The sequence below is a fragment of the Apium graveolens genome, chromosome 4 (assembly GCF_009905375.1).
Source record: "Apium graveolens cultivar Ventura chromosome 4, ASM990537v1, whole genome shotgun sequence".
NCBI lineage: Eukaryota > Viridiplantae > Streptophyta > Magnoliopsida > Apiales > Apiaceae > Apium > Apium graveolens.
In genome coordinates this window covers 110,908,333-110,926,230 of record NC_133650.1, presented here as the reverse complement: position 1 = coordinate 110,926,230, position 17,898 = coordinate 110,908,333, and the positions used below count along the sequence as shown (strand labels likewise).

At 34.4% G+C, this 17,898-nt stretch overlaps 2 protein-coding genes across 2 annotated transcripts; both read right to left on the bottom strand.

Annotated features, from left to right (window-relative positions):
- Window positions 1-7,238: 7,238 nt before the first annotated feature.
- Window positions 7,239-9,398, bottom strand: LOC141719027 (uncharacterized). The gene is made up of 2 exons (XM_074521406.1): window positions 7,870-9,398; window positions 7,239-7,553 (listed from the first exon to the last, which is right to left on the bottom strand). The coding sequence occupies exon 1, from the start codon at window positions 9,023-9,025 to the stop codon at window positions 7,916-7,918; it is 1,110 nt and encodes a 369-aa protein (XP_074377507.1). The 5' UTR covers window positions 9,026-9,398; the 3' UTR covers window positions 7,239-7,553; window positions 7,870-7,915.
- Window positions 9,399-11,534: 2,136 nt separating this feature from the next.
- On the bottom strand, window positions 11,535-17,677 carry LOC141719026 (uncharacterized). Its single transcript, XM_074521405.1, has 9 exons — window positions 17,183-17,677; window positions 16,282-16,408; window positions 16,018-16,189; window positions 15,108-15,189; window positions 13,855-13,975; window positions 13,588-13,759; window positions 12,668-12,718; window positions 12,151-12,335; window positions 11,535-11,823 (listed from the first exon to the last, which is right to left on the bottom strand). Exons 1-9 carry the CDS (start codon window positions 17,503-17,505, stop codon window positions 11,698-11,700), a joined length of 1,359 nt encoding a protein of 452 aa, XP_074377506.1. The 5' UTR covers window positions 17,506-17,677; the 3' UTR covers window positions 11,535-11,697.
- Window positions 17,678-17,898: the final 221 nt, after the last annotated feature.

Below are 17,898 nucleotides of genomic sequence, written 5' to 3'. Positions count from 1 at the left end.
TCTGACTCATCTTCAGATTCCAGTAAGCTATCATTAGTGTGAAGAGCTAATTGCTTCATTTGAGCAACTAGAGCTTGCATAGAACTTGATTGGCTTTCCTTGATTTTGCTTTCAAATTGTTCCAATTCTGCAAAAACAGCCAATTGATCCGTAGTATCTATAGTTGGAGAGGATTCTAGAGCTGTTACCTTTGGTTCATAGATAAATGGTACAGCACTAAGTATCTTCATGTTGATTTCCTCTTGTGGGATATGTTTGCCAAGCTGCTTTAAGGCATTCAGATTTATCTGGAATCTAGCTTGACTTTCTCGAATAGTTTCTCCGTCTTGAAGCTTGAAATTTCCAAACTCATTCATTAGTTTACTCAATTTCACCTTTCTTAAACTCTTGGATCCTTCATGATACAATTCCAGAGTATCCCATATCTCTTTAGCTGATTTGCATGAAGAGACTTTATCACATTCACTAGGATATAACCCATTCATGAGAGAATTCCTAGCCTTTTCATTGAAGCTGTATTTGATTAGTTCAGCCTCTGTGAGATCATCAACGTCTTTCACTTTGCCTTCTTTGTCCTTGAACTCAAAAGGACCCTTCTGAACAACTCTCAAAGCTAGTGGCTCCCTGGATAGATACACTTCCATGCGACCTTTCCACCAGTTATAGTTTTCTGTACCAAGCAAGAGAGGTGCTCGGTAATCTGAGGTTCCTTCAGGATATTTGTCAGCCATTTCGATCGAATACTATTCCTGTTACAGAAAGATTAGTATACCAAAGCTCTGATACCAACTGAAATTACACCTAGAGGGGGGGTGAATAGGTGATTATGGCTAACTAGGATTACTTTTAAATTTTACCCGATAATAGCTTACTGAGATTTTATCAACTGAACTATAATCTGACAATGATAGTAAGCTGAGATGACTAAATGCAATGCAGAAAATAATGTGCAGGAAAGTAAATAGAACACACAAGAATTTTAGCCAGGTTCGACCCCTAAGCCCCTATGGTCTACGTCCTGGTCCCTTACCAACTTGGTAAGAGAATATATTATTGATCAATGAAGGTTATAACTACAAGATACAATAATATATCTCCCTTTATCCCAGCTGCTGATAATGGCTTGCTGAAACCCTGTTTAAGAACCTGCTCTCTAAGTACTATACTACCCCGTAGTACAAACTCCTCTAGCAAGTACCACTAAACCCTTGTTTCCCTAGCCAACTTATCTAGCAACTAATCAATACAATTGAATAATACAAATCAGTGATAAAGTTTACAACTCAAACTATAAACTCTCTCTAAGATGAAACACGTTATATATTTAGAGCTCGAGAGTATTTTGAAATCAATAAAGATCAGGAGTTGTATGTGTTCTTGCTTGCAAAAGTCCTTTTTTTAAAAACTGCAAGAAACCACATATATATATATAACCACACATTAACATTTGAAACAGCCTCAACAAATTACAACGGCTAGAATCCAATTCTACCGTGTAAGATCATTGGGATGGTTTCCAACGTTCATGTGTACGTTAGATAGAAGAGAAAGAAAGATGTCCAACATACAGAAAATATCTCTTCTATTTTGTAGAGGATAAAACGTTTTAATAAGAAGATAAGAGAAAGAGTTTGAAAGAGAAACAAACTCCTATTCTTTAGGAAATCAATTTGAATGATTAAAAACATTTTATAATTGAGCTCTATATATATAATACACGTATATTTATTCAAGAGAATATATTATTGATCAATGAAGGTTATAACTACAAGATACAACAATATATCTCCCTTTATCCCAGCTGCTGATAATGGCTTGCTGAAACCCTGTTTAAGAACCTGCTCTCTAAGTACTATACTACCCCGTAGTACAAACTCCTCTAGCAAGTACCACTAAACCCTTGTTTCCCTAGCCAACTTATCTAGCAACTAATCAATACAATTGAATAATACAAATCAGTGATAAAGTTTACAACTCAAACTATAAACTCTCTCTAAGATGAAACACGTTATATATTTAGAGCTCGAGAGTATTTTGAAATCAATAAAGATCAGGAGTTGTATGTGTTCTTGCTTGCAAAAGTCCTTTTTTTAAAAACTGCAAGAAACCACATATATATATATAACCACACATTAACATTTGAAACAGCCTCAACAAATTACAACGGCTAGAATCCAATTCTACCGTGTAAGATCATTGGGATGGTTTCCAACGTTCATGTGTACGTTAGATAGAAGAGAAAGAAAGATGTCCAACATACAGAAAATATCTCTTCTATTTTGTAGAGGATAAAACGTTTTAATAAGAAGATAAGAGAAAGAGTTTGAAAGAGAAACAAACTCCTATTCTTTAGGAAATCAATTTGAATGATTAAAAACATTTTATAATTGAGCTCTATATATATAATACACGTATATTTATTAGAGAAGTCCTTACAACTGATATATATGAAGATCCTATAAAATCTCCATGAAATTTGACTTCCTTGTTGAATCTGGACTGTGCATCTTGGCTTGCTGTTATTCTGACAATCGTGATCATAGCTTGCTGAAATAGATTACTGTCTTATGATAGCTTACTGTCATGATACTTAAACAGCACTGATATCAAGCTGTTATATCCTGCAAATATTCTCAAATAATAACATGATGGCTTGCTGTGTTGTGATCATCAAAACTAAGGAGTTACAAAATCGTCTGATGGGAAAATAAGAGGTTGAGTGAAGAATTTATGTGTAAAATCAATCTGTATACATTACTTTATAAAGAAGAAGAAGAAGAAGAAGAAGAAGAAGAAGAAGAAGAAGAAGAAGAAGAAGAAGAAGAAGATAGCTCTTTGTATTGATGATTGTTGCAGAAATGAAAACTTGATCTAATCTGTACAAGTTGTTTGTTATTTATACAAGTCAAACGAGTTTGACCCGGTGTAACAGAATTTACCGCCTAAACTACTTAACCTAAAAAATAAAAATACTAAATAAAACTAATAGCTCAATACTATACCCCCCTTCAAGATGGATGTCAAGGAAGAGGAAACTGCAGACCCAGCTTGAAGCACAACTCCTTGTGTTGAGTGGCAGCAAGAGGCTTGGTTAACAAATCAGCCAATTGCAAGAACGTTCGAATATGAAAAATCTTGAGAAAACCAGAAGTGACGTAATCTCGAATAAAATGGCAATCAATCTTAAGATGCTTGGTACGTTCCTGAAAAATTTGATGCTCAGCAATATGTTTAGCAGCAGTGTTGTCACAGTAAACATGAACTGGAGTAGGAACCTAAATCTGCAAATTCTTTAACAATCCGTCTAACCAAATAATCTTACTAGTAGTGTAGCTTATACTCCTATATTCAGCCTCTACAGTACTTTTAGAAACAGTTTTCTGCTTCTTGGTCTTCCAAGAGATTAAGGAACTTCCTAAGAAAACAGCATAACCAGAAAGAGAGCGAGCGGAAAAAGGACAAGTGCCCCAATCAGCATCACAATACGCAGACAATTCTAAGCAAATCTGTGATTTGTAAAACAAACCAACATTGAGGGTACCCTTCAAATATCTCAAAACATGTGAAGCAGCATCAAGATGACTCTGAGCAGGTGCAGGAAGAAATTGAGATAATTGTTGGACTGAATAAGATATATCAGGACGAGTAAGATTCAGGTACAATAACTTGCCAACCAGTCGTCTATACTTTTTAGGATCAGGTAATTTTGGGGAATCTGTAAGGCTTAATTGCAAACCTTTTGCCATAGGAAAAAGAGCAGAAGTACAATGTAGCATATGAGTATCTTCTAAAAGATCCAAAATATATTTTCTTTGGTTCAACTTGATGCTAGAAGAATCTCTAGTAACCTCAATACCAAGGAAATACTTAAGATTACCAAGATCCTTAATGGTGAAGGCTTTGTGCAGTTCAGTTTTTATGAAAGAAATTTCAGAAAAATCATTCCCAGAGACCAGTAAATCATCAACATAGCAGATATAGCAGTAAAAGATCCAACAGAGTGTTTAACAAACAACGAATAATCTTGAGAGGACTGAACATATTTCATGGAAACCAAAAATTTTGACAATTCAAAATTCCATTGTCTAGAGGCCTGTCTGAGACCATATATAGACCTTGTGAGCTTACAAACCTGTCCTGGAGCAGCCTTGGTATAACCAAGAGGTGGAGTCATATAAATGTCTTCTTTAATAAAACCATGAAGAAAAACATTATTTATATCTAACTCTTGTAAATTCCAATTATGAGCAGCTGCCAAAGCAATCATGCATCTAACTGTAGTGAACTTAGCTACAGGACTAAAAGTGTGTTTAAAATCCTTTCCCTTTATCTGCTTATCCCCCCTGGGCACCAATCTTGCTTTGCATCTTTTTATAGACCTATCAGGATTGAATTTAGTTTTAAAACCCATTTTGAACCAATCACATGAGCATTAGGGGGAGGTGAAGTTAAAACCCAAGTCTTATTAGCATCAAGAGCATCAAGTTCTTGCTGCTAACCCACCTAGGGTCCTCTTTGGCTTGATTATATGAACTAGGTTCAGAAGTATTCAGAACAGCATTAAGACTTAGAAGATAATCTGAACTATGATGAGATAGAGATGGTTCAGTATAAACATTGAATACATGATAAGATGCAACAGATGATTTTAGAACATCAGAAACCAAGAGCTGATCAAACTTCTTAGGAATCTGAGTAAGTCTAGAAGATCTCCTAATAGGAGAAGGATCAGAAACAATAGGTTGATCACAAACTGGAGAAGAACTATCAGGATTAGCAGCAGAAGGTGTATGTGAAGAACTAGGAACACAAGAAAATTCATCTTCCTGATAATTAGGATTAACCATAGGCAAAACATCATTAGAAGAAGAAACAGAAGGAGATGACAATTGAAAAGGAAAATAATGTTCCTTGAAGATGACATCCTTGTTGAGAAACACTTGATGATTATCAAGATTGTTGGATTTTTAACGCAGCGGGGTCATGGTAAAACACTTTTACACATACAAAATCCAAATAAAAGCATATAAATCGTGAATAAAAATTCGAGGGATCGAATCTAACCTTTTAAAATAATTCGGAGACAACGATCAGAGATCCTTAACAGTTGCTCCTCAAGTGTGAAGCACTCCATCGGTATCCACCAAGAAAACGATGTTAAGGAGGAGGAAGGAGGTGGAGAGAATTGGGTTTTCCAAACTTTTTGGGTTTTGTGTTTGATGTGGGTTAGAATAAAATAGGGTCTATAATAGTGTATTTATAGGCAAAATTTTCAGCTGAAATTTTCCCATAAATATTATTATTATTTTCTCATTTATTATTCTCATTAATAATTAAAACATCTTTTAATTATTAATCCTTTTTCTAAATACTTTAGAAATAATTCTCTCTCTTGATTTAATTTCCAAAAATTAAATCCTTTAATTAATAATATTAAGAACTTTTCTTAATTAATTTATAATCAATTAAATCTCATCTAATCAATTATTAAATTTGCCAATTAATTATTTATTTCACAAATAAATAATTATTAGTCATTATTAATTAATTCCTCCACCAATAAATCATTCTCTTTTTATGGTGTGACCCTGTAGGTTCAATATTAAGCCGGTAGTAGAAATAAATAATAATAAAACTATTTTATCATTATTTATATAAATTCTCTAATTTATTAAATATGATTAATTAATTAATCACATTTATTCTACATCGTGAGTGATGCTTCTCAACATATCGCGACTATCCGGATAATATGAATTCACTGCTTAGAATACCAAGAACCTGTCAGTGAATAGTTACCGTACAATAAACTCCTTCTAGCCTACAATGTCCCGATTAAATACAAGCCATGGATCTCGTGTCAAGCCTATCTAATTTAATCACTTGCTTACCATTTACTATGCGTAGTTCTATGCAAATTAGAAACTCCTTTCTAATTTCATTCACTCTGGCCAGAGATTCCTGAACTAGCATAAGTGGATCAGCGTTGAACATTCGCTTCCTTCACTGGAAGGGGTAGATCCTTTATTGATCATACACTATCTTCGTGTAAAATTTCTATACCCAGAAGAGCCCTAATAATTGTCCCTGGAGACTAAGAACTAAACCAAAGCATAGTTCAGTGTATACAAGATGACTATGATGACCTCAAGTCTAAAGATACTTGTACAACTATCACTATGTGAACAACTGCTGACACGTGAGTGAACTTCATCAGTTGTTCAGCTGTGCGAGTCATGTTCAGTGAACTTATTCCATAATAATCACCTACATACTAGCTATAGTGTCACCACACAAATGTCTATGAGACATCCTTCATAATGAAGCAAGCCTAGTATGTACCGATCTCTGCGGATTACTAATTACCAGTTAGTAATCCTATGATCAGGAACTATTTAAGTTTAGAGTTATCATCTTTTAGGTCTCACTATTATGATCTCATCATAATCCATAAAAAGCTGTACTCTAAACTATGGTATATCTTATTTAAACACTTAAATAGATAGAGCCCGTAATAAAAACATAACAAGTCTTTTATTAATATCAATAAAATCAAAACAGATTATATAAAGAGTTATTCCTAAATCCTAATACATGATTGGACTTAGGACATATTCCTTTCAAAGATCATATAATTTGTAGCCTTTTTGGGCATAGGGATATCCCAACAAAATACATTTCCTGGCTCTAGGAGCCAATTTATTAGAAGAATGTATAGCAGCAAAGCAGAGACATCCAATGATTCTTAAGTTCTCATAAGAAGCAGGTTTGTTCATAAGTAACTCATAGGGAATCTTCCAATCAAGTACTGAACTAGGCATTAAATTGATCAAATATGTGGCAGCCAAAATGCAGTCACCCCAGAATTTTAGTGGCAAGGAAGCATGAATCCTACTGGCCCTAGCAGTATCTAGAAGGTGCCTATGCTTCCTTTCAACCCTACCATTTTACTGAGGGTTACCAGGTATGCTCTTTTGATGAACAATACCTTTTGATAAGAATAAAAGAGCACAACTGGATTGAACAATTTCAGTACCATTATCAGATCTGATAAATTTGACAGCATAGTCAAAATGATTGCTAATGTATATTAAAAAGCCTTCAATAATACCATAAACTTGATCTTTAGTCTGTAGCAACCGAGTCCAAGTAACTCTATAAAAATCATCTAGAATAGTAAGAAAATATCTACCACCAGATATTGTTGGAGTACTATAGGGACCCCACAAATCAATATGTAACAAATTGAAAGGAGCACTGGCTCTAGAAATAGATTCAGAAAAAGAAAGTTTATGATGTTTAGCAAGAATACAACACTCACAATTCAAATCATATATCTTATTACAAGAGATAGAATTAGGCAAATGCTTAAGTTTTCCTAAAGAAGCATGCCCTAATCTGGCATGAAAAAGAGTCAAATCACTAGAAGAAAACACATGAGAATTCAAACAATTATGGAAAGACAAATTACAAGAGGAATCAGAAGAACAAATGATTATGTAGAGACCATTAACTTTGACTCCAGAAGCTCGAATGAAATCAGATGAAAGGTCCTGAAAAACACAGGAATCCTTATCAAATTTAGCTAGTAAATTGTTTGATCCAACAATTTACCAACTGATAAAAGATTATATTTGAATTCTGGAACAAATAAAACATTTTGTAATTTGATAGTGGGGGTAAGTAAAACTGTGTCAGTATGATGTACCAATTGTAAAGATCCATCGGGTAAAGTTATTGAAATAGGTGAAGGCAGGGCAACCATATCTAAGAATAAGTATGATAAAAAAACCATGTGGTCACTAGCTCCTGTATCTACAATCCATGAAAGAGATTCTGTAGATTGAACATGAAAGGCAGAAACAGTACCTGCAAAATTGCAAGAAGTATTAGGCTCAGATAGGCCTGTATTTTGCTACATCATCTTCAAGACTTTCTTATAAACAGCAGTCACCATCTGAGAATCCATAGCTGGTAAATGTTGTGAACCAGAACCAATATCCAAAGGAGAAGAACTAAGTTGTCCTGATGAATCAGAAACTTGAGCAACAAACTTATTTCCAAAACCACTACCAAAACCTGAATTGCCAAAACCAGGATTTTGCTTCCCTTTAAGATTATTATACCAATCTGGAAAACCTACCAGCTTGAAACACTGTTCAACTGAATGTCCTTTCCTTTTACAGTGATCACACACCAAATCCATTTTATTTTTCTTAAAATCTTTCTTCTGTGACATGATTCTTGAAGCAGAATTGAAATTCTTATGGCTATAGAAGGCACTAACATCAAAAGACTTGATCAAAGGAACACTGATATTTTGTTGCTTCTCAATTTGTTGTAAGATATGATAAGCTTTCAACACAGTAGGTAGAGGTTCCATACTCAACAAATTAGTTTTCACTAAATCAAAACTCTTATTCAAACCACAGATAAATTGGATAAGTTTCTTGGTCTCAGCAGCCTCAGAAAACTTTTTAATCAAATTACAAGAACATTTAGCAAGTGCTCCACAATTACAATCAAAATGCCCTTCAAGAACCTGAAGTTTATCCCACACAATCTTAAGTTTACCATAGTATTCAGCAATGGACAGATTTTGTTGTTCAATTCGACTAAGGCTTGTGTGAAGTTCATAAAGCAAAGGAGCATTAGATTTACCAAACCTATCAGAAACATCAATCCATAGTTCTCGAGCAGATGAAGCAAATATAAAACTATTAGCTATCACAGGTTCCATAGAAAAAATTAGCCAATAAAGTACCATATAATCGTTGCGAATCCATTTGTTATAGTCTGGAGATGTAGACTCTGGTACAGGTAAGGTTCCGTCAATGAATACAAGCTTGTTCTTGGCGCCTAACGCCATTTTCACACCACGACTCCAATTGATGAAGTTATCACCACTAAGCAACATATTTCCTAATTGTTGCCTTGGATTATCACCAGAAGACAGAAAATAAGGATCGTTATAGTTAATAGTAGTGTTTTGAAGATTATTGTTTTGTAACTGATTTTCAGCCATCAGAAATCGCCTTCAATTATACAAACCCTAGATTTTCAATCGAACAATTACACAAACCCTAGACTTTCAATCGAACAAGAAACGAGTAGATAAAACACTTCAAACTTCAGAGAAGATGAACAATTGATGAACAATTCGTTCCAGTAAAGAAGAATTATCAACAATCAATTAGAAATACGATACCAGATCATTACTGTAACGAAATCGCCCAAAATAAGTGCGACAGGAAGATAAGAAGATGAATAATCAAAAAACAAACAATGAGGAATTATTTTATATTACCATTGCTCTGATACCATAAAGAATTTATGTGTAAAATCAATCTGTATACATTACTTTATAAAGAAGAAGAAGAAGAAGATAGCTTTTTGTATTGATGATTGTTGCAGAAATGAAACTTGATCTAATATGTACAAGTTGTTTGTTATTTATACAAGTCAAACGAGTTTGACCCGGTGTTACAGAATTTACCGCCTAAACTACTTAACCTAAAAAATAAAAATGCTAAATAAAACTAATAGCTCAATATTGAGAGTTCAAATCTCACTCGAATATGAGAGACGGATCGAGCATTAAATTTATCTACAAGATATTATGGTACAAGCAGACGCAGAAAGCATACTCAGCGGGACATCTCATTCTCGTTGCATGTGGCCAGATGTATTAAGCATCAAGATTTCATGAACTAAAAAGAATATATTTTACTTCTCAGCGAACCTTCTTCACTCACTCACAGTGAAAACTAACCTTTTGCATTATCTTAAACTTGTTTTAACTTTAAAGATTCCAAAAACTCAAATTGAGAATCTTAGAAACGTTTTGAAAGATCTAATTAAGGTTAGAGCGAGACAGTCCTTTTGGATTCTTTATTTTGTTTCCTCTGAACTACGCAAGCTTGACACGATTGCACATTAATTGCAAGTGGCATCAGAAGCTGAAAAGTTGTAGAACTCCAATTTAAGAATGCAACCCGCGGGGGTATTGAGAGAACACAACCATCTCCGCCAATCGAGAAGGTCTACTGATTTTTGCTCTTGCAGAATGCAGCCAGTAAAAATCTTACGTTAACTGATCGCCACAGGCTCAGAACCTTAAACCTATGACAGACTTGTCAACTACAAATACCTCATAGGCACTGGAAATAGAAATCCAGCATATAACATGGATTCCCAGGATCAAATGTCCGCAAGTACATCAAGCCCACTTCAGGATTTCCTACTAGCAAAACAGGCCACTAACGACTTTTTGACAGCATATATCCTTGGAAGTACTTGCAGCTATGTATTATCAACATCTCCTAAGTTTCCTGAGATCTAGTCTTAAGAAATTTCTCGTGTCATTAATTACATTCAAGTAGTTGAAGTGGTTGACCACTTCGTAACTGCTTCTCCAGGACCGTTACAAGCTAATAATCCAACTATGATAATGTTTGTATTTCAAATTTTAGCGCAAAGAGAGTAGTATGTTGTACTGGCTTAGCTTAACAATAGAATTCCAACCCCCTTGTCCAACTGAGAGATGCACGAAAAGCCCACCGGAAAACCCGGCCCTTAGGCTTTGACCGGACCGGGCTTTTCGGAATTTGACCGGGCCGGACTTTCCGAAAATGTTTTTGGGTCCTCGAGGCGGTCCTAACTGGGCTTATTTTTCGGGCCGGAAGATCGGGCCGGGTTTTTTTCTAATTTAAATTGGATCGAGTATTATTAGAGATTCCGAAAAATACATATGTTAGCAACTAGATCATCGCAAAAATGTATTAGTTTACATGAAATATTTTATGAAAACATTACTTCGTTGAAAACATTTAAGTTCGGCAAAAAATAAATATGTTTATAGAATAATATGTTTTATCATTTAAGCCCGGATCAGGCTTTGACCGAATTTTGACCGGATCGGGCCGGACCAGATGTTCGGGCCCGGGTTTTTTGTGCATCTCTGATCCAACTAGAACTCTTCAACTGCCAAATAAAAAATGTATTCCGTTATGCCGCTGGAAAAGGAAAGACTTACAGTATTAGCAAAGGTTGGATCAGCGCTCGCATGGGCTCATTTTAAAAAACAAAAAACTATTCCAGATGATGGTGTAATCTTATTTTCGGTTAACTAACGGTACACTTTTTTCATACTTCACCAGAAAATAAACACCTCAGGCTGTTGTACTCGAAGGGCTTTCGTGGTTATGCGCCCTGCCCCCGTTAGAACTTTTAACTTTTAAGTGAGAGACCTTGAATGCACTTTTTCCTTTTTCTTTCTTATAGCTTTCTGTCCTAGCTGCCAGGCGGATGGGAGTCCTCTTGAGTAGCTAGTATAGTATACGACCATATCAATTCAGTACAGAGTAAAAGACTTGGCTATCATTGATACCAATTAATTTGTATTGGGCTTTGTTACTTTTAAGTCTTTAATGGACGTGTCGGAGATAATGTAGGAGGGCGGGAGGGGGAAGGGAGAGAGACTTTCATGAATTGATAAGCAATAATCAAGGAAAACAACAGATTTTGGAGCTAGCTAATATAAACCGGCCTTTTCTCATATTTCAAAACTTCTATTCCTCCATCGTTAGACTTTTAGTCTTTAGAGAACATGGGAAATACACAAAATGTTTGATAGTCAACTTGATCTTCAAAATTTCTTCAATACGTTGGGATAAAGCATCAAGGTTAAATGAGCGGTCACTTTTCAGCCTCCACAAAATGACTCTTCAGGAATTTTGTAACAGAGAGTCTATTAAAAGCATCCACTTCAAAAAGCTCTTTCAACTTCTCATCAGATATTACTCTTCCTGAATCAAATGGATCCTTCAATATCAAGTCAAACAAGAGTTAGTAACTGTTTGGTTCACTATGGTGTAATAAAACACTGAAACAATACAAACAAAGGGATGAACTATACAGATGATCAATTTTGCTTCCTTCTTGCTGACCTTATCTTAATCCCTTTGTTTATTGTAGAATTTTTTTATACCATCTTGATATAACCAATTCTTATATAATACTAAGCATGATTTCTCCACAAACAAACTTACGGAATTCATGTCTGAACACAACAGAACTAATATCTGATGTACTTTACTCACATACTATATACACTTTCAACTATTCTGAAGAAGATAATCATTTGCAAACCTGGAGATTATTATGTTCGATGTAGCTCCATATCCTCTTTATAACATCAGATCGTGCCAATGACGTTTCACCAGTACCCAGAAAGTTTACCAGAGCATCTGAAAGTGGAACAATGACCCCGTCCTCTGTATCACACGTTTTAAAACTCTTCTGGCGCTTCTCCTTTCTCTTTGGTTCATCTGGATCTGCAAATTTCGGAGAGGAAGAAGTTCGTGAAATTGAAATTACAGACCCAAAAGAATGAAGCTCTGTTTAGCTGTTAATTTTTATTACATAAGAAAATTACTTTAGAAAATTAAAATCCTACTTGGTCTGACAAACAGGTCGCGAAATAATAGGTTTACCAGATTTTTTCTGAAAGAAAAATATGACGCTATACCTAAATTGAAACAAATTGCTAACACCAGAAACAGCTCATCACATTGTTGGCAAGGTTTGGAGACGGCCTAAAAGTTACTGAGCTCAATTAATTGAGCGGAAAAATTAAAAGCATTTACTAATGATTCATCATTCTCACCTTCTCTCTCATGCTTAAGCTGCTTCTCCTTCGGTGTAGAATTGATTGAAGCTGTTCCAACAAAAATCAGGTAAGCACCTAATATTATGATTTATGAATATAAAAATACTCTAGGATAAAGCAGAATTCACCAGATCAATATGTAGGTAATACAAGGAAGACACACCAGGATACAATGCTACATCAATCCCAATTTTACGACCAAACAAGTTGACATAACAACAAACATGCAATTTACAGTATCATCATTTGTCATGGGTCAAAAACCATCCATTTCTCTGTATAAATCATACTTTAGCTAAATATACAGCTAAATACTTGCCTCTTTCCATTAAGGCGTCCTTTGGAACCATCACACTCAACCGATTCCACCGTCTCAAAAAAGGCTTACAGAACCTCACTAGAGGTACATATCATATTCTCTCATAACAAATTAACACTCTTGGAAAACCTGCATTTAGACTGGTTCTAAGGCTAGAATTTCCAAATTTTGTTCTTAAAGTGCCTCCTATCATTACAAGACTCATTCACGCATTTGACTTCATTCAGTATGAACTTTAATGTAGATGCAAGTTGTACCAAAGCTCAATCTAACAACTCAATTTTATAACTAGGCTTGCCATTTACAGACGAGCCAAGTGATGTTGATGTAGAACTGCTATACCTTTATCATAAATAGAAAATAAAATAATCACTTATTCTGAGACAATAAGGGTCGAGCAAATGTACCTAACAACTACAACAAACAACCATTGGTTTAAAACAAAGTAAGTTATAGAATATAATAATTCATAAATGTAATAAGAGTGAGTGGGAAAATAGCAAACCATGGTCATATACCAAGTTTACTGTAAATTTACACACAAGAACCTGCAACTCCCGAATAAGCAACATAGAAAATAATATAGAAGTAACTTTACCATCAGAATCCAATGGCCATATATGCTTAGTTAGGACCTTGTTCATTTGGAACATATTAATAGAATCCACATTGAAAAGGGCACGTAACGCATCATCACAAATTATATTTCTCCTGTCTGATGGGTCTTGCAAATTATTTTCTCGAATATAACTCCACATTTGTTTAACAACCTGAGAGGAAGATGAATATGTAGATCAAATATCTGACACCGACAGTTAAAAATCTAAAATCCAAAATAATAAAGAAAATACATTTTCAATAGTACCTCAGTTCTTGCCAATTCAGGAACTCCAGTGAATTTTTGGAGTTCTGGAGAGAGACTACACACTTTTGTAAATCCACTTCCACCCCCTTTTCCTTTCACATTTTTACTCTCTTTCTTGGACCTGATAATTACATAAGTTTAAATATTTACCACTGAAAGGCCAGTCCAAACTCCGAACTGCATATGTTCATAAGCCTTACAGGCAGAAATGCAGAAGCTAAGTTTAAGATACTCATAACATGTACTCTTAATCTCATTGAACAAACTTGGGTACAAAGACTTGAAAGAGGACGAAAAGAAGAAGATAGGTCATATTCATGAACGTGAACCTTGATTCCTTGAAACAACGAAAACTCAATAAACAACATCATGATTTAATCAAGTTGACAAAAACTAGGTATTTGTAACTGTATATTAAGTTAATAAAGATATTTTTCAATATTATTAAATTCCAGTATCACCCTTCTCGAATCACTTCAGTCACCATACTTTCCACTAGCAGAAAACAAAATACTCTCTTCAGCCACTACAGATACTTAAATAACTTAGACACAAGTGCACTGAAATCTGACAATACTTGAAGGAACTTTCTACCATGTCATTATGCAGATATTGAGAAAAACTGGTGAAACTGCTAGAAAGAAAATATATATAAATACTATTCTATACAATCTTCTCTCTACTTGTTTGTCATATCTAAATAACTTATATACAATTAATACATGTTCTCAAAGGCCTCTACATTTTTCATCATGTTCCATTTTTTCTTAATATAAACTGAATCTTTTATCCAAATGCAATAAGATTATAAAAGTGCCCTTAATGCTCAACTAAATTGTGGTAAAAACATTCCACCAGCAAAGTTGAGCAAGGTAATTTGTACTTGTCCACCTTGACCAGTAACAGCTGAACATTAGTACAAAGGTATTCAAACTATTAATGAATATACATATATTTATATATATAAAATTTTTATTTAAGTTGCGAGTATCGTAGAAAAAGGACAACTAAACATTATGTTTAGGTATTGGTCAAATGACACATTCTGTAATATTATGACACATTCTGTAATATTATGACACATTCTGTAATATTTTAACTAGTGATTCTTAAAACATTAAATGAATATATATCTATATCTATAAAGTTATAAACATACATACATATATATATATATATATTTACATAATGCATCAAAAATAAAAAAATCCACAAATTAAAAAAAAATGTTAAAACCAATAAAGTAAACTAACCTTTTCTTAGCTGTAGCTCTAGCCTTGTCATCACCACTGCTCTCCTCGTTTGCCTCCTCCGCTTCTCCTTCTTGCTCTTTCCCTTTAAGAGTCATCACAATAGAGGAACAAAATTTATATAAGATATTTACCAGATTGATACATAAGTAATGCAAGAAAAACATGAATTTAATATTTTAAAGAAAAATGATAAGCACTTCAAAGCTGGCATACCATGCAACATAGTAATACGCACGCACCATCGATCACACCTCTACCCAAAATTAAGCTGATAACAACCAATCATGCATATTACAATACCATATTCTGGCATTTCTAAAATTGAAAATTAGGCTCGAAAAGCATATATTATTTTATCAATTCGCCACTTTAGCAGAATGTACAGCTGAAAAACAATTTCTTTCCATTAAGCTATCAGTTGGAAACATCAAACTCAACTGTTCCCACCCATTATATTCTACTTACAAGAAGCTGTCAGAACTTTCCTACAGGTACATGCGATAAAGTCAGTCACAATACCTATTACCTAAGGAAATCTTAACGGTCCCTAAATGAATATACTAGTCCTCAGTCTTATATCATTCATGAACCAAGTAAAGTTGATATACTACAACTTCTATAGCATACAATTCTTAAGTATTACAAAACGAAATCCCATACATCCTGAGAAACAATTTTCTTCAAAAAGTACAAAACCAACTCTCAATATGTTTATGTTCTGAAAAAGTAAATTCGAACTTACACAAACAGTCACCATTCCTCAACAAACTAAGCTATAAATAATCATAAATAAATGTAGGTGGGAAGGCAAACTAAAAAACAATGCTCATGGACCAAAATTCCTGTAAATTTCCGCACAAAAAAATGCCTTACAAATAAGCAACTGAAAATAATAGAAGAGTAATGTTACCATTAGATTCCAATGGCCAGATATGCTTAGATAGGACCTTGTTCATTTGAAACATATTTACAGAATCCACATTAAAAAGGTCACGTAATGCATCATCACAAATGATATTTCTCTTGTCTAATGGGTCTTGCAAATTCTTTTCTCGAATATACTTCCATATCTGTTTTACAACCTGATCCAAAGATTATAAAACAGGTGAAATATCTGAAAGCCAATAATCTAGGATTCGAAAAAATTAAAGAAGAAATAAATTTTCAGTACTACCTCGGTTCTTGCCAATTCAGAGACTCCGGTGAACTTTTGAAGTTCTGGGGAGAGACTGCATACTTTCGTAAATCCGCCTCCGCCTCCACCTCCTTTTCTTTTGACTTTCTTTTTCTGCTTCTTTGGCCTGATAGCAAGAGAAGTTAGAAGGGCAGGCTGAACTGCACAAGTCAGTCAGCCTTACGGGCAGCAATGCCGAAACCATATTTAAGTTACACATAGACAATGAAAACAACATTTACTGGCTAAGATAAAAGAAATAGGTATTTGTTTCTCTACAGGAAAATTTATAAGAATAATATTTTATTTGCTAACCAATTCTAGCACGAGTCTTACCGAAAAACATAAATTCCACCTCGGTAGTTTAACAAGCATTATTACATATGAAACCTTGTTTGTGATATTCTAGTTTCAACCAACCTTATATACGGAAGAAGACAATCCGCTAGCAGACATTCCCCCGTCAGACATTAAAGATAACCAGATACTTACGCACAAGTAAACTAAATCCTAAAAGACACCAAAAAGAATTCATTTTTGCAATGTATGACATTTGAAATGCGGGAGAAACCCATTGTATAATAGGGAAAAACGACAAGCAATAACATTAAAGGGGGGGGGGAATTAAGACAAAATAGAGGGAGGATAGTTTCTGGAAATGCAGTATCTTTAAACAGTAGTCAACAATTCTTGAAAACCAATTATCCATATTTGACATTCTTTAACAATAATAAAGAAAATTCTTGAAACCAATTATCCATATTTGACATTCTTTAAACAGAAATGTAGATAATTCCTGAAACAATTATGCATATATAACAGTCTTTAAACAGCAATAGGGATAATAATTCTTGAAACAATTAGGATACAGATTTCAAACAATTACGAAAGGGGGGGGAACCTTGTTCTGGAAAGAGGGGCCTTTTCTTCCTCTTCCTCATCCTCCTCCTCCTCTTCTTCTTCTTCTTCTACATCTAAAACCTCTTCTTCTTGTTCTTGTTCTTGTTCTTGGTCCTCTGCTTCTTCAACTTGTTGTTCATCTTTTTGTTCTTGCGATAGGAGATAAAGATCAACTTGTTGACGGATAAAAGATTTCTTATCAGACAAGCTGATACCAAAATCTTGCTCGAGTTGGCGGCGAAGAATGCCGTTGGTGGTGGTGTTGAGGTCCGACGTGCTTAGCAGGTGGTGTAAACGACTCACCAGCTCCTCATCCGTTACCATCTCCTCCGAAATGTATGAATTGCAATTGTAGTTGGTAGGGTGATTAACGATAATAAAACCCACAAGAGAGACAGACTACCAGTTTTGTAATTGAATTGATGTGTCCTCTGCCTGTGCGGGTTAGGGCATTTTTAGGGTTGATTATAAGTCTTTTGGGATGAATGTCAAAATCAACCTAATGTCAGATTTCCAAAAAAATTACCTCAAATTTCAATTCTTTCGGACAAATTTTTGTTATAATAAAAAACGTAGCTGCGTGTACCGTTTTATTTATTTTTTATTTTTCTAAATCAAAATATGCAATTTTAATTTATGTATTTAAACAAAAACACACTTTCAAGTTATGTTTTTACTGTAAATGTAAAACATATTTTTGCATTTTTTTAATATTTT